The sequence below is a fragment of the Lates calcarifer genome, linkage group LG13, assembly GCF_001640805.2.
Source record: "Lates calcarifer isolate ASB-BC8 linkage group LG13, TLL_Latcal_v3, whole genome shotgun sequence".
Classification (NCBI taxonomy): Eukaryota; Metazoa; Chordata; class Actinopteri; family Centropomidae; genus Lates; species Lates calcarifer.
In genome coordinates this window covers 5,551,336-5,568,730 of record NC_066845.1, presented here as the reverse complement: position 1 = coordinate 5,568,730, position 17,395 = coordinate 5,551,336, and the positions used below count along the sequence as shown (strand labels likewise).

The 17,395-nt window shown below is 39.1% G+C and overlaps 1 protein-coding gene across 3 annotated transcripts; it reads right to left on the bottom strand.

Moving 5' to 3' along the window:
* Positions 1 to 37: 37 nt before the first annotated feature.
* Positions 38 to 15,564, bottom strand: mapkapk5 (MAPK activated protein kinase 5). Of its 3 annotated transcripts, XM_018674595.2 has the most exons (15): positions 14,810 to 15,564; positions 14,574 to 14,657; positions 12,594 to 12,667; positions 9,180 to 9,255; positions 8,232 to 8,329; positions 7,987 to 8,095; positions 7,503 to 7,592; positions 6,968 to 7,063; positions 6,762 to 6,842; positions 6,459 to 6,646; positions 5,947 to 6,067; positions 5,627 to 5,757; positions 5,338 to 5,453; positions 4,978 to 5,082; positions 38 to 4,508 (listed from the first exon to the last, which is right to left on the bottom strand). In XM_018674595.2, exons 2-15 carry the CDS (start codon positions 14,607 to 14,609, stop codon positions 4,414 to 4,416), a joined length of 1,416 nt encoding a protein of 471 aa, XP_018530111.1. In that variant the 5' UTR covers positions 14,610 to 14,657; positions 14,810 to 15,564; the 3' UTR covers positions 38 to 4,413. The 3 variants fall into 3 exon arrangements, with proteins under 3 accessions (XP_018530111.1, XP_018530103.1, XP_050930773.1); XM_018674587.2 differs by having other exon boundaries at positions 14,574 to 15,564; XM_051074816.1 differs by lacking the exons at positions 14,574 to 14,657; positions 14,810 to 15,564 and adding an exon at positions 13,443 to 13,461.
* Between the last annotated feature and the right edge of the window lie 1,831 nt (positions 15,565 to 17,395).

Sequence of the window (17,395 nt, the reverse complement as noted above, 5' to 3'; positions counted from 1 at the left end):
AACGAGAGAGAGAAAAATAAGACTGCAAACCAAAAAATATGTTCAAAAGTCAAAGAATTCCTTTATTACAAAGTCAGCATGTTTGACATTCCAAAGAAGGCAGAAAGGGCAGAAAATAGATGTGCTGACAAAAAATACAGCGAGTCCTTCGTGAGGGATTTGGGTACATGCTACATAACTGCCAGACCAGAGAGGGGGGGGGGGGGGGCAGACTGGTAAAGCAGAGAAGAGGCTCCGTACTTTGAAATGATTTCCTTTCTTCAACGTTTCTCCCTGACTTATCAACATAAACAGGAATGGCTACTTCAAGTGAAATAAAATTCTTCCTCTTTGCATCTCTGTTTGATGCCAGACCCAAAGAAGCAAGCATTTCTTCAACTCAAAATATATATCTATAAAAACCCCACCTCTCTGCACTTTATGAGTACATAACATACAGCAGAGGAAACAGAAGCAACTGGTATTTATCAAAAGCAGGAGTGCTGACTAAACCATTTCTGCCTTTCAGGTCATTTTTAATGAGCTGGTATTAAAAAAAAAAAAGCTAGTTATTTATCCTCGGTCAGCATTCATGTTGGATAAAACGAAATCTTGCCTCTTGTATAAAATCAGAAATCTCTCTCTGAGAAGAAAACAGAGGAAGTGACTGCTGGAAGCTACTTAGTATTTGTGAAATATGTCTAAAGCCTGAATGTCAGTCTGAGGGCATCCTGCAGCAGCAGCTAGTCGACAAGAGGATGCAGGGGAGGGAGGTAGCATCTTCACAACTGACTGCCCTCTGGGAATTTAAATAACACTGAGCCAGACTGAGGAGCAAACAGCAGGTCAATGGTGTCTGAGCGTGACTGTACGTTTCCTTTGGGGTTTTCATTGTTAGGAGTATCAATATCATTATACATGACTTTACAGTACAAAAATGCTATTAAATACACAGTCCTTCAACAATAATGCTCTCTCTGGCAGCAGAGGGTATAAAATCTGTTATTTGGAGGGGGAGGGGGGCTCTGATTCATTGATAGGCCTCCAGAAATACAAAGAAGGTTCAGTGTAGTGAATCACACAAACACACATACACATACACACACACACACAGGCAAACATAAATTAATTACATACTGTCACACATCCACACAGACGTGACGTGGTCAGAGTGAAACAAAACAGCAGCATTTTAGGTTCCACTTTTAGTGAGAAGCTTTGCTGATTCTGCAATACTGTACGCTTGATGTGTTGCACTCAATATAAATGATCAAATGTTAGTCAACTGCTGCACATTACAGCAAGTAGGGAGGCAACAAACGGTTATTTTTTGTCATCAATTAATCTGACAAATATTTTCTTGATTAATTGATTAGTTGTGAAAAATGTCCATCCCAGTTTCTCGTAATCCAAGGTATTGAAATCTTCAGATATCTTGTTATGTCCAACCAAGTCAGACAAATCATACAGTTTACTACAATAGCAGACTAAGGAAACCAGTAGATAGTCATATTTGAAAAGCTGTAACTTAAAACGATTAACTAATTATCAAAATGGCAGAAGGTTAACTTTAGATTAATCAACTGATCAATTAATCAGCTGATCAATGCAGCTTTAATAGCAATCATTAGGAAGTAGTTACGCTGAATGAATTTACTTTGTGGCAGAAATAATAAGATTGATACAGCTCGTATTTGTCTGCTAAATACAAGACAGTCAGCTATACTGACTAAATAACACATTAAATTTAGTTTGTTTAAAATCGATAATTCACAGTCTTACACTGGCTATGTACTGGGCTGTTTCTTGGCTAGACCTGTTGCCAGGCAACCAGCGAACACAAGCTGCTATGCCTGTTTAAGAAATAGTGCAACACATAACTAATGCACAACGGTGAATTGTGCTTTTCACATCTAACTCTCATCAAAAAATATGCAAATTTCTTGAACATCTCTGATGAGAAATAAGGGGGTTATCCTACAACATAAATCAACAAATCAATCTCTCTTTTTCTAAAGAGGATTTTTTTAAAATATGAGGCTAGATAAATTTCAGCATATGTTTCAGAATAAATAGCCAGCGCTGTGAACTGAAAACCTTCATATCATCACATGAAAACAAACAAATCATAGCCAAAAGGACAAATATGAATCACTACTTTCAATGATTCTGAGTTTTTCCTTCATCCTGTGATTTATCTCTACTGATGAGAGCAATAAAGGATGAAAATGCTGCCCCATTGACAAGGCACATTTGAGCGTAAAACTTAGCTATGTAATAATAATAATAATAATAATAAGGCCTTTTCACATACAAGCTGTGGTTATCATTAAGCTGTTAAAGGAGACTGTATGACACTGTCAGCATGGCAGACAGTCAAAATGAATCCTCAGAATCATGTTAGTAATGATAGCCTTTGCTCAAATTTTTGTTTTTAAGCCAAAAAATGAAGAAATACAGACATACAAAGGAAGGCTTACACTTTGTCTTCATGTCAGTTACAAATATATCGTCACTGTCCTGTGTCAATGCGTTTTTTCAGATGATCCAATTCATTTATAAATGGTTTTATTCGGCCTAAACTGTGAGAAACACTGGAGACGATATATTGCATCAAGTGTTTTCTAATTACCCAGAATAAACAAGCTTTTTCATTAATAAGGAAAAGATCAAAAAGACATGGTTAATGCAGTAATCTTGACATGAAAGTAGGTTTGCAGAAATAATTCTGTATAAAGATAAGACTTCATCAAAGGGGAATTTCAAACAAACATCTGAGAACATGCTGTTCAGTGGACTCGACAAGGCCTCATTCAAACACCTGAACATGAATCCCTTCTTTCAACCTCTCTTTGAAGAAATAATATCAGATATGACTAGAGCACTAGAGTAAAACTGATTTCACTCTGACTAATCGATGATATGATATTTTAATGACAACCAAACAGTGAGGATGAGCAAAGGGAGGGAGCATTTGCTGGTATTCAGACCATTTAAATGGAGACGGGAAGGTCTGTGTTAAGACAGCAATACTGACAAATTGATGCATACTATCTGACTGCCATGTACATGCATGCATTATGAATACATGACTAAATTATTGCCATATTGCACATTCAGTAGAACAGCGAGTTTTATGACACTGAAATCCTAACAGACCTGTTCAAGGATGCTGAGACCTCCTACTGATATTTTCTGGCATAAAGACATCAGCCACATCGCGGCTAAAATGTGCAGCGTTTTTGCGTGCTCAAGTAGCAAGCGGTCTTTTTTTAAAAGGACTGAAATATTAACTGACCCCAGTCTGCATTCCAGTAGATACAACTTGGTGTCAAAGCAGCTCCGTTTCACAGATCACACAACTTTAAACCAAGACTGAACTTAAGACCTTTCAGAATCGCATCATAAATATTCAGACACATAAAAAGCAGTTGCAAATATCTGAAATCAGACACAAACGTCAGAAGCTGAGAGACAGTATCATCACTTCATGCGTAAGAGTTGAACTGAGAGATTGTGAAACCTATATGAGTCTAGTAGTGTGAAAAGTCAGTTATGACCCTGACAATAAAATCTTGACTCAAGATCCACTGATCCCCTTTTTAAAGTCTGAAAAAACTCAATCTTCTAATGAAGGCAGTAAGAAAATTAAGAGAGGAAAAAGTAAGTGGACCTTGAGTTATAATTTGTTTGTCAAAAACACATTGATAAAAATGAGTCATAAAGAAAACCAGCCAAAGTGTTTATGCCTATCCAATCTGCTTAGATCTATTTAGCACTGTCTCTCACCAGCTTTAAGAAAGGGTTGTGACAACAATTTGAGGCTGTATTTTACTATTTTGTGACATTTTCTTTTACATCCATTTCCACTCTGCCTTGACCTCTAGATAACACAAAGGTCAAGAGAAAGTTGCACAAAAAAAAAAAAAGATTCATATAATTTAAACACAGTCTGAGATTCAGAAAGTGTGTGTGGAAGAACAAAGTCACTGCCAGGCTACAAGTATAAAATAATGGAACTCTTTGTTTAAATAAATAAAAATCTTAGGATGTTTAAAAGAAAATAAAATAGAATAAAATGAAATAATTGGGATAAAACACATAACATCTTGGACCAGCAGCTGATAAAAATTCCCTCCCAGAAAATAATTTCTTTCACTGATTTTTCTCTTCTTTTCTCTCTCTTTTTTTTTTTTTGCAAAAATGAAAATATAGTTTTTTTTCCGTGTTCTTTGCAAGTATCCATTTAAAAAAAACATAGTACCAATTAGTCCTTTTTGAAATATATCTACAGCTGTACAATAGGTCTTGCAAGTGAATTCATGAAAAAAACAAAAATTAGCGCATCATTTTACATAAAAAGCATCTTTACAGATATGGGTTAAAAAGGGTCATAATAAACAATATAAAAAGAAGATAGAAAAACAGCGTTTGCTAATGAGATTCTTGGAGATTTGTCTTTTCTTCAATGGCCTGTTTCACTATTTCAGCCAACTTCAAGCGGTCAACTTTATCAGAGAAGGCTCGTCCTGCAACAAGAAAGCTGGTGGTTAAGGACCTGGTAATAATAAATAACTAGATGAGCAAATAATTTACATAAATCAGTTAATGATTAGTGCCTTCAGTTGGCAGAAATCAAGGCTGTACTGCCATTCAAGATCACTTCCAGTCTGTGCTGCAATGTAATGTTTGATCTTGCCTATTTATTTGTTGATAAGGACAACCGAGTTCTGTTTGTAACTGCAGCTTTTTTTTTTGGGCCGGCACATGAAGCAAAAAGGTCAGGTAATGTAAAGAGTCATTATAGATAAATAAATATAAGGGAAAATAAAAATATCCAGTAGTTATAATTATGATGTCAGAAGAATAACAGAGGGAAGACAACCTTTTTTTTCTAGATGTAAAAAGGTAAAGCAGCTGCTTGTTTTAGTATGAAAGAGAATAAAGAAAAGTCAAGAAGGCATTTGCCAAATAAAGAGAAGATGAAATGGTACTGACCGTCCCAGCTGAGCCCCTGCAGGCCTTCTCTCAGCAGTTTACAGTCTCTGTTGAACCTCCAGGCTTCATACATGACCTCATTCAGCTTCTCATCCTCGTTCTCTCCTAGACAAACAAATATATATACCTCAGAAGCTGCTGTCTTTCTCTCAGAGCTATTTTGCATCGTCAAGCCAACATCAAGCCCGCATCACTTAAAGACCGATGTGGACAGGCCTTCTGTAGTTTTGAGCAAGTTACACCAGTATATAGGGATATGCAATATATTCAGCGTGCAAAATATTATATTAATTTTTAGTTATGTCTGCAGTAAAATCTGGTTGTGGGTCTGTAGTTTCTTCAACACCAGGGTTTACTTACCAGCTTGTGGTAGTATACATTGTGCAATGACATCTCGTAATTTTTCCAGCGCTACGTTGGAGTCTTCTCCTCCGTTCTCTGGGTCGTGAATGAAGAAACCATCACTGGGCTTGGGGCTGCAGCATGGACACCAAAACACATATCAGACAATTTTAATTAAATGCATGGAAATAACAAAGACTACAGGCTACATGGAGTAACATACAGTAACTGAAGAAAATTTGATTTGAAAACAAAAAAATCATTGTAATAATCATTTCAATTTAAAAGTTGACACAAGCAATCATACCCTAGTAGTTTCCGCTTCCTGAGGATTGGGTTGTTGACAGAGTTTAGGGGCTTCAGGCTGACATTCAGATCCTGAATTCTCATGTTGGCCAGCTGCTCTGCATGGGCCTGCTGGATACCTGCAACTACCGCCTGGGAGGTGAGAGGGTGGACAGTGAGGAAAGGTAGAGGAGGACAAAGTACTGCATGTTACAATAAGTAAGCTGAGTAACTTTCTATAGTGGCCTCTGCTGGTCAGTTCACTCAGGATCAGCAGCGTGACTGTGCCACACTGGTGCAAGTTTTTTTTTTTTTTTTTAACACCTTTAACTTCCCACTCACCTTGTCCATCATCATCTGGGCGGAGGGCAGCACGTTGTCGAGGGCCTCTGTGCAGTTGAGCCAAGGGTGAGCCAAGACTCCCTCAATAGTCAGCCTCTCCTCTGGCTTCACCTTCAGCAGCCTGCGGGGAAGAGATGAGGAGGGGAGGGAGAACAAATTATTGGACAGAGAAATGATGAATGGGTGAGAGTAACAGAGGGATGGGATGAATGAAAATAAGGAAGCAGGAGAGAACCAAGGAGATGTGGGAGGAGGTAAGACCAGTGAGGAAAATAGGGACAAGATCATACAGGAATAAAATATGAGATGCAAGCAGCAGTCTGATATGTTCTTGCATACTAAAAAACAACTTGGACACACATTTTAGTCACAAAGTACATGTGGAAAAAAACTGTGTGCTTCAGTCTGCAAAGAGCCATCAATAGCCATTACTGAGGCAACTAATGAGTCTACCCAGGTGATTCAGCGGTTTCAGAGGAGAGACAAAGTGAGGGAAAGGAAAAAAGACTTACTTGCGTACAATGTCCTTAGCCATCTCTGAGATCTGGCTCCACTCATCTTCGGGGAAGTCAAAGCTGCCAGTCATAATCTTCTTCCTCATGTCCTTTGGGATGGTGCGACTGTGGTGCTTGGAGTAGAACGGAGGATAGCCACACAACATTACGTAGATAATCACGCCAAGCGACCACAAGTCACAGCTCTGGAGAAAGAAAAGAAACATCTGTTTTTTAAAAAACAACACTGAGTAAAATTTGGGGAATATGGCTTGCAGCACCTAGTGTAAGGATTAATGCTTGGTTCAAGAGATGTTTCACCTTGTTATAGGTATAAGGAGTGGGTGAGGTAGGTATGATTCCAGACTTTTCTTTCTGGTGTCTTCTTTGAGCCTCAAGTACCTGAACAGAAAGAGTTTCACAGCAGATAAATCAAGACAACATGAATTCTATTATTAATGCTGTGTTAATGTTCCTAAACCACCAAGACATGCGCATGTTTTATGTGCTCTGTGTCTGCCTTTTACCTGAGGTGCTACGTAGTAAGGAGTGAACTGAGGGGTCATCAGGTCTCCTTGATCAATTTTGGCGAAGCCAAAGTCACATAACTTCACAGGTGCATCCTGTGGACACGACACAGTGACACATGAATGTGGAGCGAGCACAGAAACATCTTTTAGTAGCTTCCTGTAAAACATTTAAGTTTGTTTATATCTCAGTGGTTTCACTGAGTTTCACTTGATAGGGTTTCTTCTCTCCATTACATTTGGGATGTTATTGAAGGTGCTGCTTGATTTGCCTGTCTATCATATCAACTGCAAATTGGATGTTTCCAAATCTTCTGCATTATCTTGGCCATGGTCTCCTTAAAGTCTCTCAACAAGTGAAGCACTGGCTGCAGACTACAATTCCAGCAAATTTCTATTCCTTTGTAGCCAATACTGTATTCTGTGTGCACAATTAATGAGCTCAAGAGCATAAGCAGAGCATAAGCAGTGGCACTGGTATATTTTTAAAATTGCAGTATTCTTTGTCCAATGCCGTGCAACTCCAGATACTTACCAGAGAGTTATCCTTGAAGAGCAGATTCTCTGGCTTCAGGTCACGATGTGCAATATTTAGGGAGTGACAGTGTTCCAACGCTTGACTGATCTACAGAGGGGAAGGGACATAAGATGGAGACGCCATCATAAATGTGTGTGTTGAAGCAATTTCTAGACAGTCGATCTGGGCCGATGTGTTGCTTCTTTAGACCATGTGTCTCACTGTCAGACTGCCGCATGAGCTGCTTGATCTCAGCAGGGGGATGTTAATGACATGGAGAGGCCGTGAGACAGGCTGTTAGCCACAGGAAGAAAATGCGTCACACAAAGAAACACGCAGACAGACGCATCTCAACAGAATGATACGGACAGGAAACCACTGATGGACAAAGACTGACTATTGACTGTACAATCACATTCAGAGAGATTAAAGAAAAGCAGTCTGTATTGACTTGTTATGCTGGAGTATGTATTTATGTGTGCACATATGTGTCTTCACCTACCTGTTTAGTGACCTGGCTGGCCATCTTTTCAGTAAAGTGCCTGTGCTGACTGATTCTGTGGAACAGCTCACCACCCTCCATCATCTCCATAACTATCAGAAGCCTCGCTCTGAAAAGAAAAACAAAACACAAGAAAGGAGGTGTGGATGGTCAGAGGAAACAGTAAAATAGAGGAGATGGACTGTTAAAAAAGAAATGAACAGGATTTTACATATGCAACATAATTCACACACAGAGCTCTTTACCTTGGGCTAGACTCATGTGGGAACTGGACACTATTGGCATAAACCTCCAGGATTTGCACTATGTTTGGGTGGTTGTCACACATCATATGGAGACGCACCTGCATGGATCAAAATCAAACACTGTATAGAGCAATTCACTTAAATATATGGGCCTTGTTTACTACTCTTTCTACTCATTGATTGTATCTATCATAAAAGGTTAGAGGACAGGAAAGAAACATGTTTTATCGTCATTAATTCTGTTCTGAACTGTTAAATAAAAGAGATTCGACAAACAGAACTGCAATTTACTGCAGCTAACAATAAGGAGGCTTCTTCCAACTAACTCACTGCAATGATGCAAAATTATGCAGTGTGAGACTAAGCAAAGAGTAATTTACAAGACAGACTGAGAGAGTGTTACCCTCAGAAACCAAACATGTAAACTGAACTCTATCTCTCTCTCTCTCTCACACACACACACACACACACACACACACACACACACACACACACACACACAAAACCTCACCCTAGACCCTCATTTGAAAAAATGAGCCTAAAAACACATAGTGTTTCGTGGTAATACTCATAGTGCATTTGCTTGTCAGTGACAGCTTTCCTAGTTCAGCAGCAAGAGCTTGTGTGAAGCGAAGTCTGTGTTGCTTGTTTTGACTGCCTGTCTCTCTGCTTAACTGCTGTGTAAGCTGCTTGATCAAAACAGAAAGCTGCTAATGACATGGAGAGGCTGCTAGACAAACTGCTCATTGCAGGAAGACAATGTTGCAGGCAAAGACGCCCATATGGACAGACAGACAGAGGCATGGAAGACAGATTGACAATGAAAGAAACACAGAAATTAACAGAGACAGATAACAGGCGTGCAGACAGAGCAAAGCATATTGATACGGTCAACAAAGACAACAAACAACAAGGGCATTAATCTGAAATGCAACTGTTTCCTCTAACCTCATTTCTGGCTTTGGGGCGATCAATGAGGATCTTCAGGGCCAGGCGTTCCTGAGTTGACTTCTTCACACAAACTCTGAACAGGAAGAAAACAAGGGTCAACAAACATGTCACTAAACACAATGACCAAATCAATGTGATCATGTAAAGGATCAATAAAGTGGTGCCTGTAGTGTTCCAGGTGACAAACAGTAATCATGTCATGTGTTTTACATGCATTTCTGCGAAGGTATCACTGTGTCTGTAATAAATACACAGCCAGGCATTTTGCCAAAATCTTATCTGTATTATAAAAGAAACACAATCAATGTCAAGTCTGTTTTATTTTAATAGCCCAAAACCACAAGTTATCTCAGAGGACATCAAGTATTAAATAAAATGCCCGACAGCCTAGCTGAGCAACAGCATAGCTGATATCAATGTGAGAGTGTGTAGTCTAATAACATCTGGGAGCTCTAATCCTCTTGGTTGATGCTCTGATTTTTGTTACCTGGTTACCTTTTCTGTCTGTAACATAAATATGCAGTATGTTGCCTTTCAAAGTAGCTTTATGGTTGGTAAAATAATCTCACTCTGCAGTTTCATGTATATACTGTTCTGTACCAGCTTGCTCTAGCTCTTCATTAAAGTCAAATGATGTTCACGCTGAGTGAAATATTCAAAGCCAAGACTCATTTTTATGGCTCCATCAAATGATGGAATGAAAATGAAATTATCTGGTTTTGTTTTGTGCATCAGTTCATACAAATAAAAAAAAAAATGCAGCTGGAAATGTTTGGTATTTACTTCTCCCCACAGACTAAGAAAACCAGTGAATATTCCAATTTGAGAAGCCACAAGTGGGGAGCTTTGTGCCATTTACTTGAGAATGACTCAGTTCAATTTTAATTGTAGTTGCAGGTTCATTTTCTTTTGATCAGCTAATGTACTAATAATCCTTCCAGCTCCAGTGTTTGTATTATGTTTTACATTTTATTAAAATGTTGTTGTTTATTGTCAGTTTCTGTGTGCATGAATGTTGTTTTACAGCTGATACACATTGGCAACCGTGTTTAAGTCTTGATCATATGTGCTGTGAAATTAAATTTATCTTAATATAAACACAGAGACAAGACAGCAGCTGCTATTTTGTCAACACCACAGTTTATTATGGTAAATATGAATCACGCCTGCATCTTTGTAACACGGGAAAAATCAAAGAAATTCATCTGTGAAGGTTTTTTTCATTGTCACAAGGTTAAAATAAATTGAAAATCCCTCGCAATGGTTTCCTTCAAACTACAATTTAGGACTGTAGCAGTTAAGGTACAGACTGTGGACACTTCATTTTCTTAAAACCCCATTAACTCCATTCTCCCTCCACTAAGCAGCAAGGACTCAACTATTCACTTTAAACAGCAACCTCTGGCCCTCAGATTACACTAATAAAGCATTACAGCGAGAAACGTTCTGCTTCGGCCAAAGTTCACTTCAGTGGAAAGCAATACCTACCTAATGAATCACAGTAAGACAGAAAGGGGCTGGTACAGTAAAAAACATGAATGTGTTATGAGACAGAGAGATGGGAGCGTGGGGGGTGAATGAGAGAATCAAAAAATGTTCATATTAAGACAAAAGTGTCTGTGAATCAGACATGAAATACAGAGTCAGAAACACAAAGAGACGGGGTGAGTAAGTGCTGCCCAAGTTCACATGGAGGGCTGATGAGTCAGTTTTTCAGCATTCTTGTCACTTGAGGCCAAAACTATACAGGTTAGGAAATAACATGTTGCTCTCTGCTGATCCAGACCTGTGATAGCGTCCAAAGTGCAGAATGGGCAGGAGGAATCAATGACAGACATTGATATATTATAGCTGGAATCAGCAGGGCAGTCAGACTTGCACAGAAGAAACTGCACATGGCGCAAACAGACTTAAAAAGCTGTTGGAGCAGCCACTGCCTCTTTGTAACATTTTGCAGTAACTGAATAAATCTCGAGGCAAACAGAAGTAATTTATATGAAGAGATTATACCAGTGACAGCTGAGGCGAGGGAGGAGAATACTGATGCATACAGGCATTTTTTTTTAAAAAAAGGAGAAAACAGATGTACTCATCACTGGCCACAGTCTGACAGAGATATTGCAAACAACACAGCTATTAACAGGTGTTGATTCAAGACTGATGACAACTGTCAAGAGTCACCACGTAACTTCATGAAATGCATAACAGTTTAGATGTAAAAAGGCTGGAATCACTGCTGCTTGTTGTTATTTTGGAAATATGTGCTTTCCTGTGAGTGGAAATGATTCAAGAGGAGGATGTAGAGAGAAGTTCATAAGCATCCGCTATTAGATCTGAGTGCAGCTTGTTCAAAAGAGGGTCTTGCCTATAGCATATGGACTAAAACCTGCAAAAGCCAAAGAATTAGACATAAGACACAGAGAGACTTTCAAAAACAGGCCAGGACACTTCCACTCATAGGTGTGAAGGACAGAAAGTTGTGTGTTGGGTCCATAGCTTCAAATGTTGCAGTTATGTCTGAGCCAACTCAGCCACCACCAGCAACCAGAAAAATCATCACAAAAAAATCTCTGTATTAAGCCTCCTTTTGTGACGTTGTTACACACACTGGTAGCTGGTCAAGTCTGTTAAAACCCAGTCAAGTGACAAGCATCTAGCCCTTTCATATTCTCAATATGTGTTAATGTGTCGAGCATAAGGTCAGACTGTGCTGGTGAGCTGGTGCCACAGTGAACATGACGCAATAAAACCACAGGAGAAGCAGTAAGCTGCAAACATCAGAAACATGTACAGAGGTTTTCTGGCAGCAGACAGAAAGTTTGTTCAACAGCCCAGTTAGCAAATAATCTACATCTGATCTGACATCATACTTGAACCCTGCAGTTCGTGTGCCAAAAGCGTGGCTGCAACCACCTCTGACGCACTCCACAGCAGCATTCGCAACGGTGGTTTAATCATGTACTGCAGGGACTGGGCAATATATCAATATTTATCTCTCTTAATCCTATCACGGGATTTTAGAATATGATGAGTCACAATACATTTCTAGAAAACTAGAAATCCGAGTGATCCTGGCTCTCCTCTCACAGCTAGTCTTAACCAAGCATGTTAGATTTCTCCCAGTATGATTTTGGCAATCCTAAACAATGCCAATCCACAAATGACAGCTCCAATAAGATTATCCACTCCCCAACAACTGATTTCTTAATCCCAAACAGATACCATGATGATGCCTCGTGATTATGCAATACCACTTGCCGTGGTCCTGGTATGATAAAAACATTTTGTTCTGAGGTCTGTCTATGAATTACTAGCCCTGCAGCACCAGTTTGACATTAATCTTGTGCAGCATAATCATAGTTAAGTCAGTAGAAAAGATAATATTTAGAGACTGGAGGACGATGTGCTCACCTGACAGGTCCGCTGATGCCGGCTCCCAACTTCTGTGTCCAGTTTATGTTGTACTCGTCCAGAATGGATGTCTCCTGTTGGGAACAGAAGCCATACCAACAACATATCAGATGTTTGAAAGAAAAAAAAAATAGACAAACATTTGTGCAGAACTTAAATATTTTACAAATCTAGGATTAAGTTTATGGATCCCTTTTTACTTTTCACAGTTATCAGCATAGTTTACATCATGCTGCAGCCCACTGCCACCCACACCCATGAGATTGAAAAAGAAAAAACTTACTGTACAAGACAGACCATTCCTATTCAGGGTCACTACATATATCAACTGAAACGGCTGTTTTTCACATTTTAAACAACATTCACAAGTTACACTTACAGAGTAAGACAAAACAAGACTGCTATGAATTTTCCTCCCTTGTATTAGCACTGGGCTGTGTAATAGCTACCTTATCCATTATCACCTGTCTAGATTCTCAATAGTGCTAATCCTCAACACAGATTCTTCTTGGGGGAAAAAAAAAAAAAAAAACGAGCTTGGCTTCAGCTTGCTATAAAACACGTTCATGTCATTAAGCTTAGTCCCTGTTGCCTATACAAGGATTATAAAAAGAGGATAGGATGCTTTCCTGGAAGAAAGGAGTTCTTACAGTCAGACTTGTACTGGATCTGAATATATTTTTGCTTTGTCAACATTTTCAGCTTTGTAAGGTATTTACAGAAAGACAATAAATGATCCATCCTCCTAAGTTAGAAAACGATTTGAGTAAACGTTTTCCTCATTTCCTGAGAATATATTGGTATTGGCCAGGACAAAGCGTTTAATCACGAGCCACTACCAACAGTTACCATAATGTCTCCTCCCTACCCGCTCCCCTTGCCAGTCCAATCTGCTGGGTGTAAACACAAAGAGGCTGATGATAATCAGTGCTCATGATTATTACGCAACACAGGACAAGGGGCTGGTATTTACTACACAACAGCCCAGGGGACTGTACCAAAAGCTTCCCATCTCTGAAGAATCTGACTTCACTTCACCCAGCATTAGCAGCCCTAGATATTGGGTTTAACAAAGCTGAATATCAATTATATCTAGCATATTTTAATAACTTTAGGTTTCTCATTCCAGTTATGAGCAAGTTCATATGGAAGAGGCACCATACACCACCAACAGATCAGGAGCAATGTATTTAACACATGATGCAACTGTTGATTCTTGTAGAGCAATCGTGTTAGGCAAAAACTACAAAGACTGTTTGCTTCAATCCTCTGAAGTGAGCCTATTAGCCGTGCACCACGGGTAACCATCATGATTCTGTGGTTTAGGCTGTGCCAGGGTTTTGACACCAGAGAACCTGGATTAAATTCACAGTCATCTCACAGTTATCTAGCTAAAACCACTAATCTTTTTTCATGATAACTGCCCCAGTCAACACTAAGTGTGTGTTCAAGTTCCTAAATACCACTTCTCTCCCAACTGTGAAAGCGGGGGCCAGGGCCACTTGAGATCACATTTTACTGCTGACATAGATGCCCGGGCAGTGACACATTGAGGGAAGCAGGCCAAGAACAAATCCCAGAGCCAGAGTGGATGGAAATGTTGCCGGTTGATGACCATGACCCTGATAGATAGATCCAAACACCACAGTAACATTTACCATGGCTAAAACTTTCCATGACACACTTTTCATGATTTACTGCTATTTGTACGCCACAAAAAAACTCAGGCATGCAATGTCAAGTATCCTTTTTAATGCGGTCCTCACTGCAATCATTATTAGAGCAAAGTCAAATCAGCCTCTGCAATACTCTCCAATCCCAACAAATAGGAGATACTCTCATTTCCATCATCAAAGTTAACTGTTGCAGCTTAATTTGGACTTAATTAAATATGGACCAAAATTGATTCCTGCTACAAAAGTGAAAGCCATTACAACGTTTACTTACATGAAGACTCAGATATGATTTTGGTTAAATTACCTTAATGAACTTGTCTGCGTTATTATCCTCCGACATGGTGTCCTGCTCCGGACAGATGAAGTCTGCCTCGCCAATCTCAGACAGCTGACAGTGAAAACAAAGCGTTTTTCTCTGACCTATACAAAGATTTGGACTTGCAACCTTGGGCTGGACCAAGGCTTGTTATATTACTATTGGTGACAGGAAAAGGCCATTAGGGCAAAATGCTGTTGTTCGGCCACCGATCAGCCACAGACCTGAAGCCCACCGGCCGGTGCGATGTAACGTTAGATCAGGCCAGCTCGGCTCACAACCTCGGGGTCCGACTCGCTCTTCCAGTCGTCTTAAATTCACTGTAGTGACCATGTAGAGCGCCAAACTCCGAGCAATGTGACCAGAAAAGCCGAAGACAAGTCCAACGTGGACTAGCCCACCACTTTTGGAGGGGCACTGAGCATGGGACAAGAAGTGTATTTTTAGCCAGCGCAATGAGAGCAGTGCTCTGCTAACGTTGCGAACACACCGGGGACCCACCGGCTAAGTTGCTAGCAAGTGAGCTGGTGCCACGATCGGGGCTGATGATTACAAAACAAAGGCAATGTTGAATGATAAGATAGAGCGGAGATACTCTGTGGAAATCACCGGTAAAATCCTTGGCGAAAGCTGGGTTGATCTGACACAACGAGCACACCTTGTTCCCAAAAGCAGAACAGCCTATTATGTCGTCGAGCTTGGTTATGCGCTAGCGAGCGAGTTAGCTCAGCTGGCAAGTTAGTTTCCCAGCTCTGCTCAGTGCCACGGGTATTAACATTTCTTCAACGAGAAAGCACAGCAACTATCAGCGCCCGTTAGGAACAATAACGCTATCTCAGAAACGGAGAGGGTTAATGAAGAATGTTTTCAGAGGTGACCAAGGAGACACACGTATCTCTGGACTATTTTGCTAATCCCATAGCTTCTTGTCAAAGGGGATACACAACCCGAGTCGGCACTACGCAATAGCGGTCCGCGGAGAACGCCTGATGAAAATCATTCACACGTTTAGTAAATTCAGACAAAATGTGGATATGCATTATCTTTTCTATTGATAAATACGTATTTATACATGTATTAAGCGCAGTTTGAACAGCCTGTGTATTTTAAACAGAATGCTTAATCATATCTATCAAATAAGTTTGGAATGGATACACTCAGATAGGTCCGGATGGGTCCTTATAAGGTCCCAGTTTTTAGATACATCCATGGGCTCAAGGGTTAAAATAAGCCTGAAGATAAAGTATTCAGGAGTCACTTTGCATAGGATTAACACCCAATTGATTGTGACATCCATCAATCAGGTCACCGGGTTACCCCCTACTGAATATCTGTTACTGAGCATTTGAACAACATTCCTCAATAGACCTGCAATAAACAGTGATGGAAAGTAACTATGTACATTTATTCAACTGCACTGTACTTAGTGTACTTGAGTATTTGCATTTTCTGCCGCGTTATACTTGTACTACACTACACTTCGGGGATAAATATTGCACTTCTCTTTTATAAATAATATTTTATATGTATTTTTTAAATAATCGTTTGCTAGATTAATCATTTCCTGTAGAATATAGATAAGATAGGGTACTTTTTTAATCACGGAGGGTAATTGCAGTGTTGCAGCAGCCACGTATCATAAATCACTAAAACAATGAGACAGGTAAACAGTGCCAATATATAAAGTATATCGACTAATCATTATATCATATTATATTAATTATATTATTATTTTTATAAATCTGTATAAAGATTAAAATTAATTTCTATTTTATTATTATATTTTGATTTGTGGGTGTTTTTTTTTTTTTTTAATCATTCTTATGTTTTTTTTATTTCCATGCTTAATTTATTGTGCCTTCTGGCAAATCTGTGTTTGGCCTGTGTCTTCTTGTGGGGTGCTGTAACACCAAATTTCCCCCTGGGATCAATAAAATGTTATTTTATTTAATTACTTTATAGATTCAAGTTCATAATACAAAATGTAACCAACAAAGAAATTACGATGTATTATTACAGATTAAGATAAACAAAGGATGTTAATGTTTCTCCCATGACTTTGCAAATCTTATTATGTTCAGTTTTTGTTGACATTGTGTTTTTATTCAACTCTGTAATAATTTTTCATCTATAGTTGGCGATCGTTATTACTTTTATTGAAAGATGTTTCTATTGTTTTGTCCACATGAGGGGGACAAAATATCTATGTGTTTAATAATCATTCAATTTGATTCCCATCTAAGCATGTCAATTCTCAAGTACTCATGGGTCTTTTTCTGTATGTTTCATTATGCAAATTATGATTGAATATATTTTGAGCAGACAATAAACTACTACAGATTGTGCTTGAGATGTATAGGTTGAAATGGAAAATTATAAATTGCATGAGATGCATCAAAATTTGATCCTGTAAATTTGGAAAGGGATGGTCAAAATTCATATGGAATTTTTATCAAAACTGTTTTAAGGTTTGCTTAAAACCTATTTTACTGCTTATTTTTAACTTTGCAAAACATGCATCAAAATTGATATGTAAAATACAGTATACAAGGAGACAATACAGGAGACACAGCACAGACACAAGGAAGAATGGATTCCACAAAATATCGGGAAATTCTGGATGCTTTTCATGACTGACAATCTTTGGCTGTCAGTCATCAAACTGAAAGTGAAAAGAAGCTGGCCTCTATAGCAGGACAATAAAACAAAGCAGACCTCAAAATCCACCATGAACTACTTCAAGCTGAAGCTTTTGGAACGGCACTCACAGTCCCCTGACATCTCAGAACTTGAAATGATCTCCAAGAAAG

Bases quoted from the DNA above. Each gene is read 5' to 3' on its own strand.
- mapkapk5 (XM_018674587.2), bottom strand. From the start codon at position 14,609: ATGTCGGAGGATAATAACGCAGACAAGTTCATTAAG. The intron at 6,647-6,761 runs GTGAAACATCTC...TTCTTTCTCCAG, and splicing joins CTCCTTATACCTATAACAAG to AGCTGTGACTTGTGGTCGCT. The intron at 5,758-5,946 runs GTGAGTGGGAAG...CTCACCTCCCAG, and splicing joins CCCAGATGATGATGGACAAG to GCGGTAGTTGCAGGTATCCA.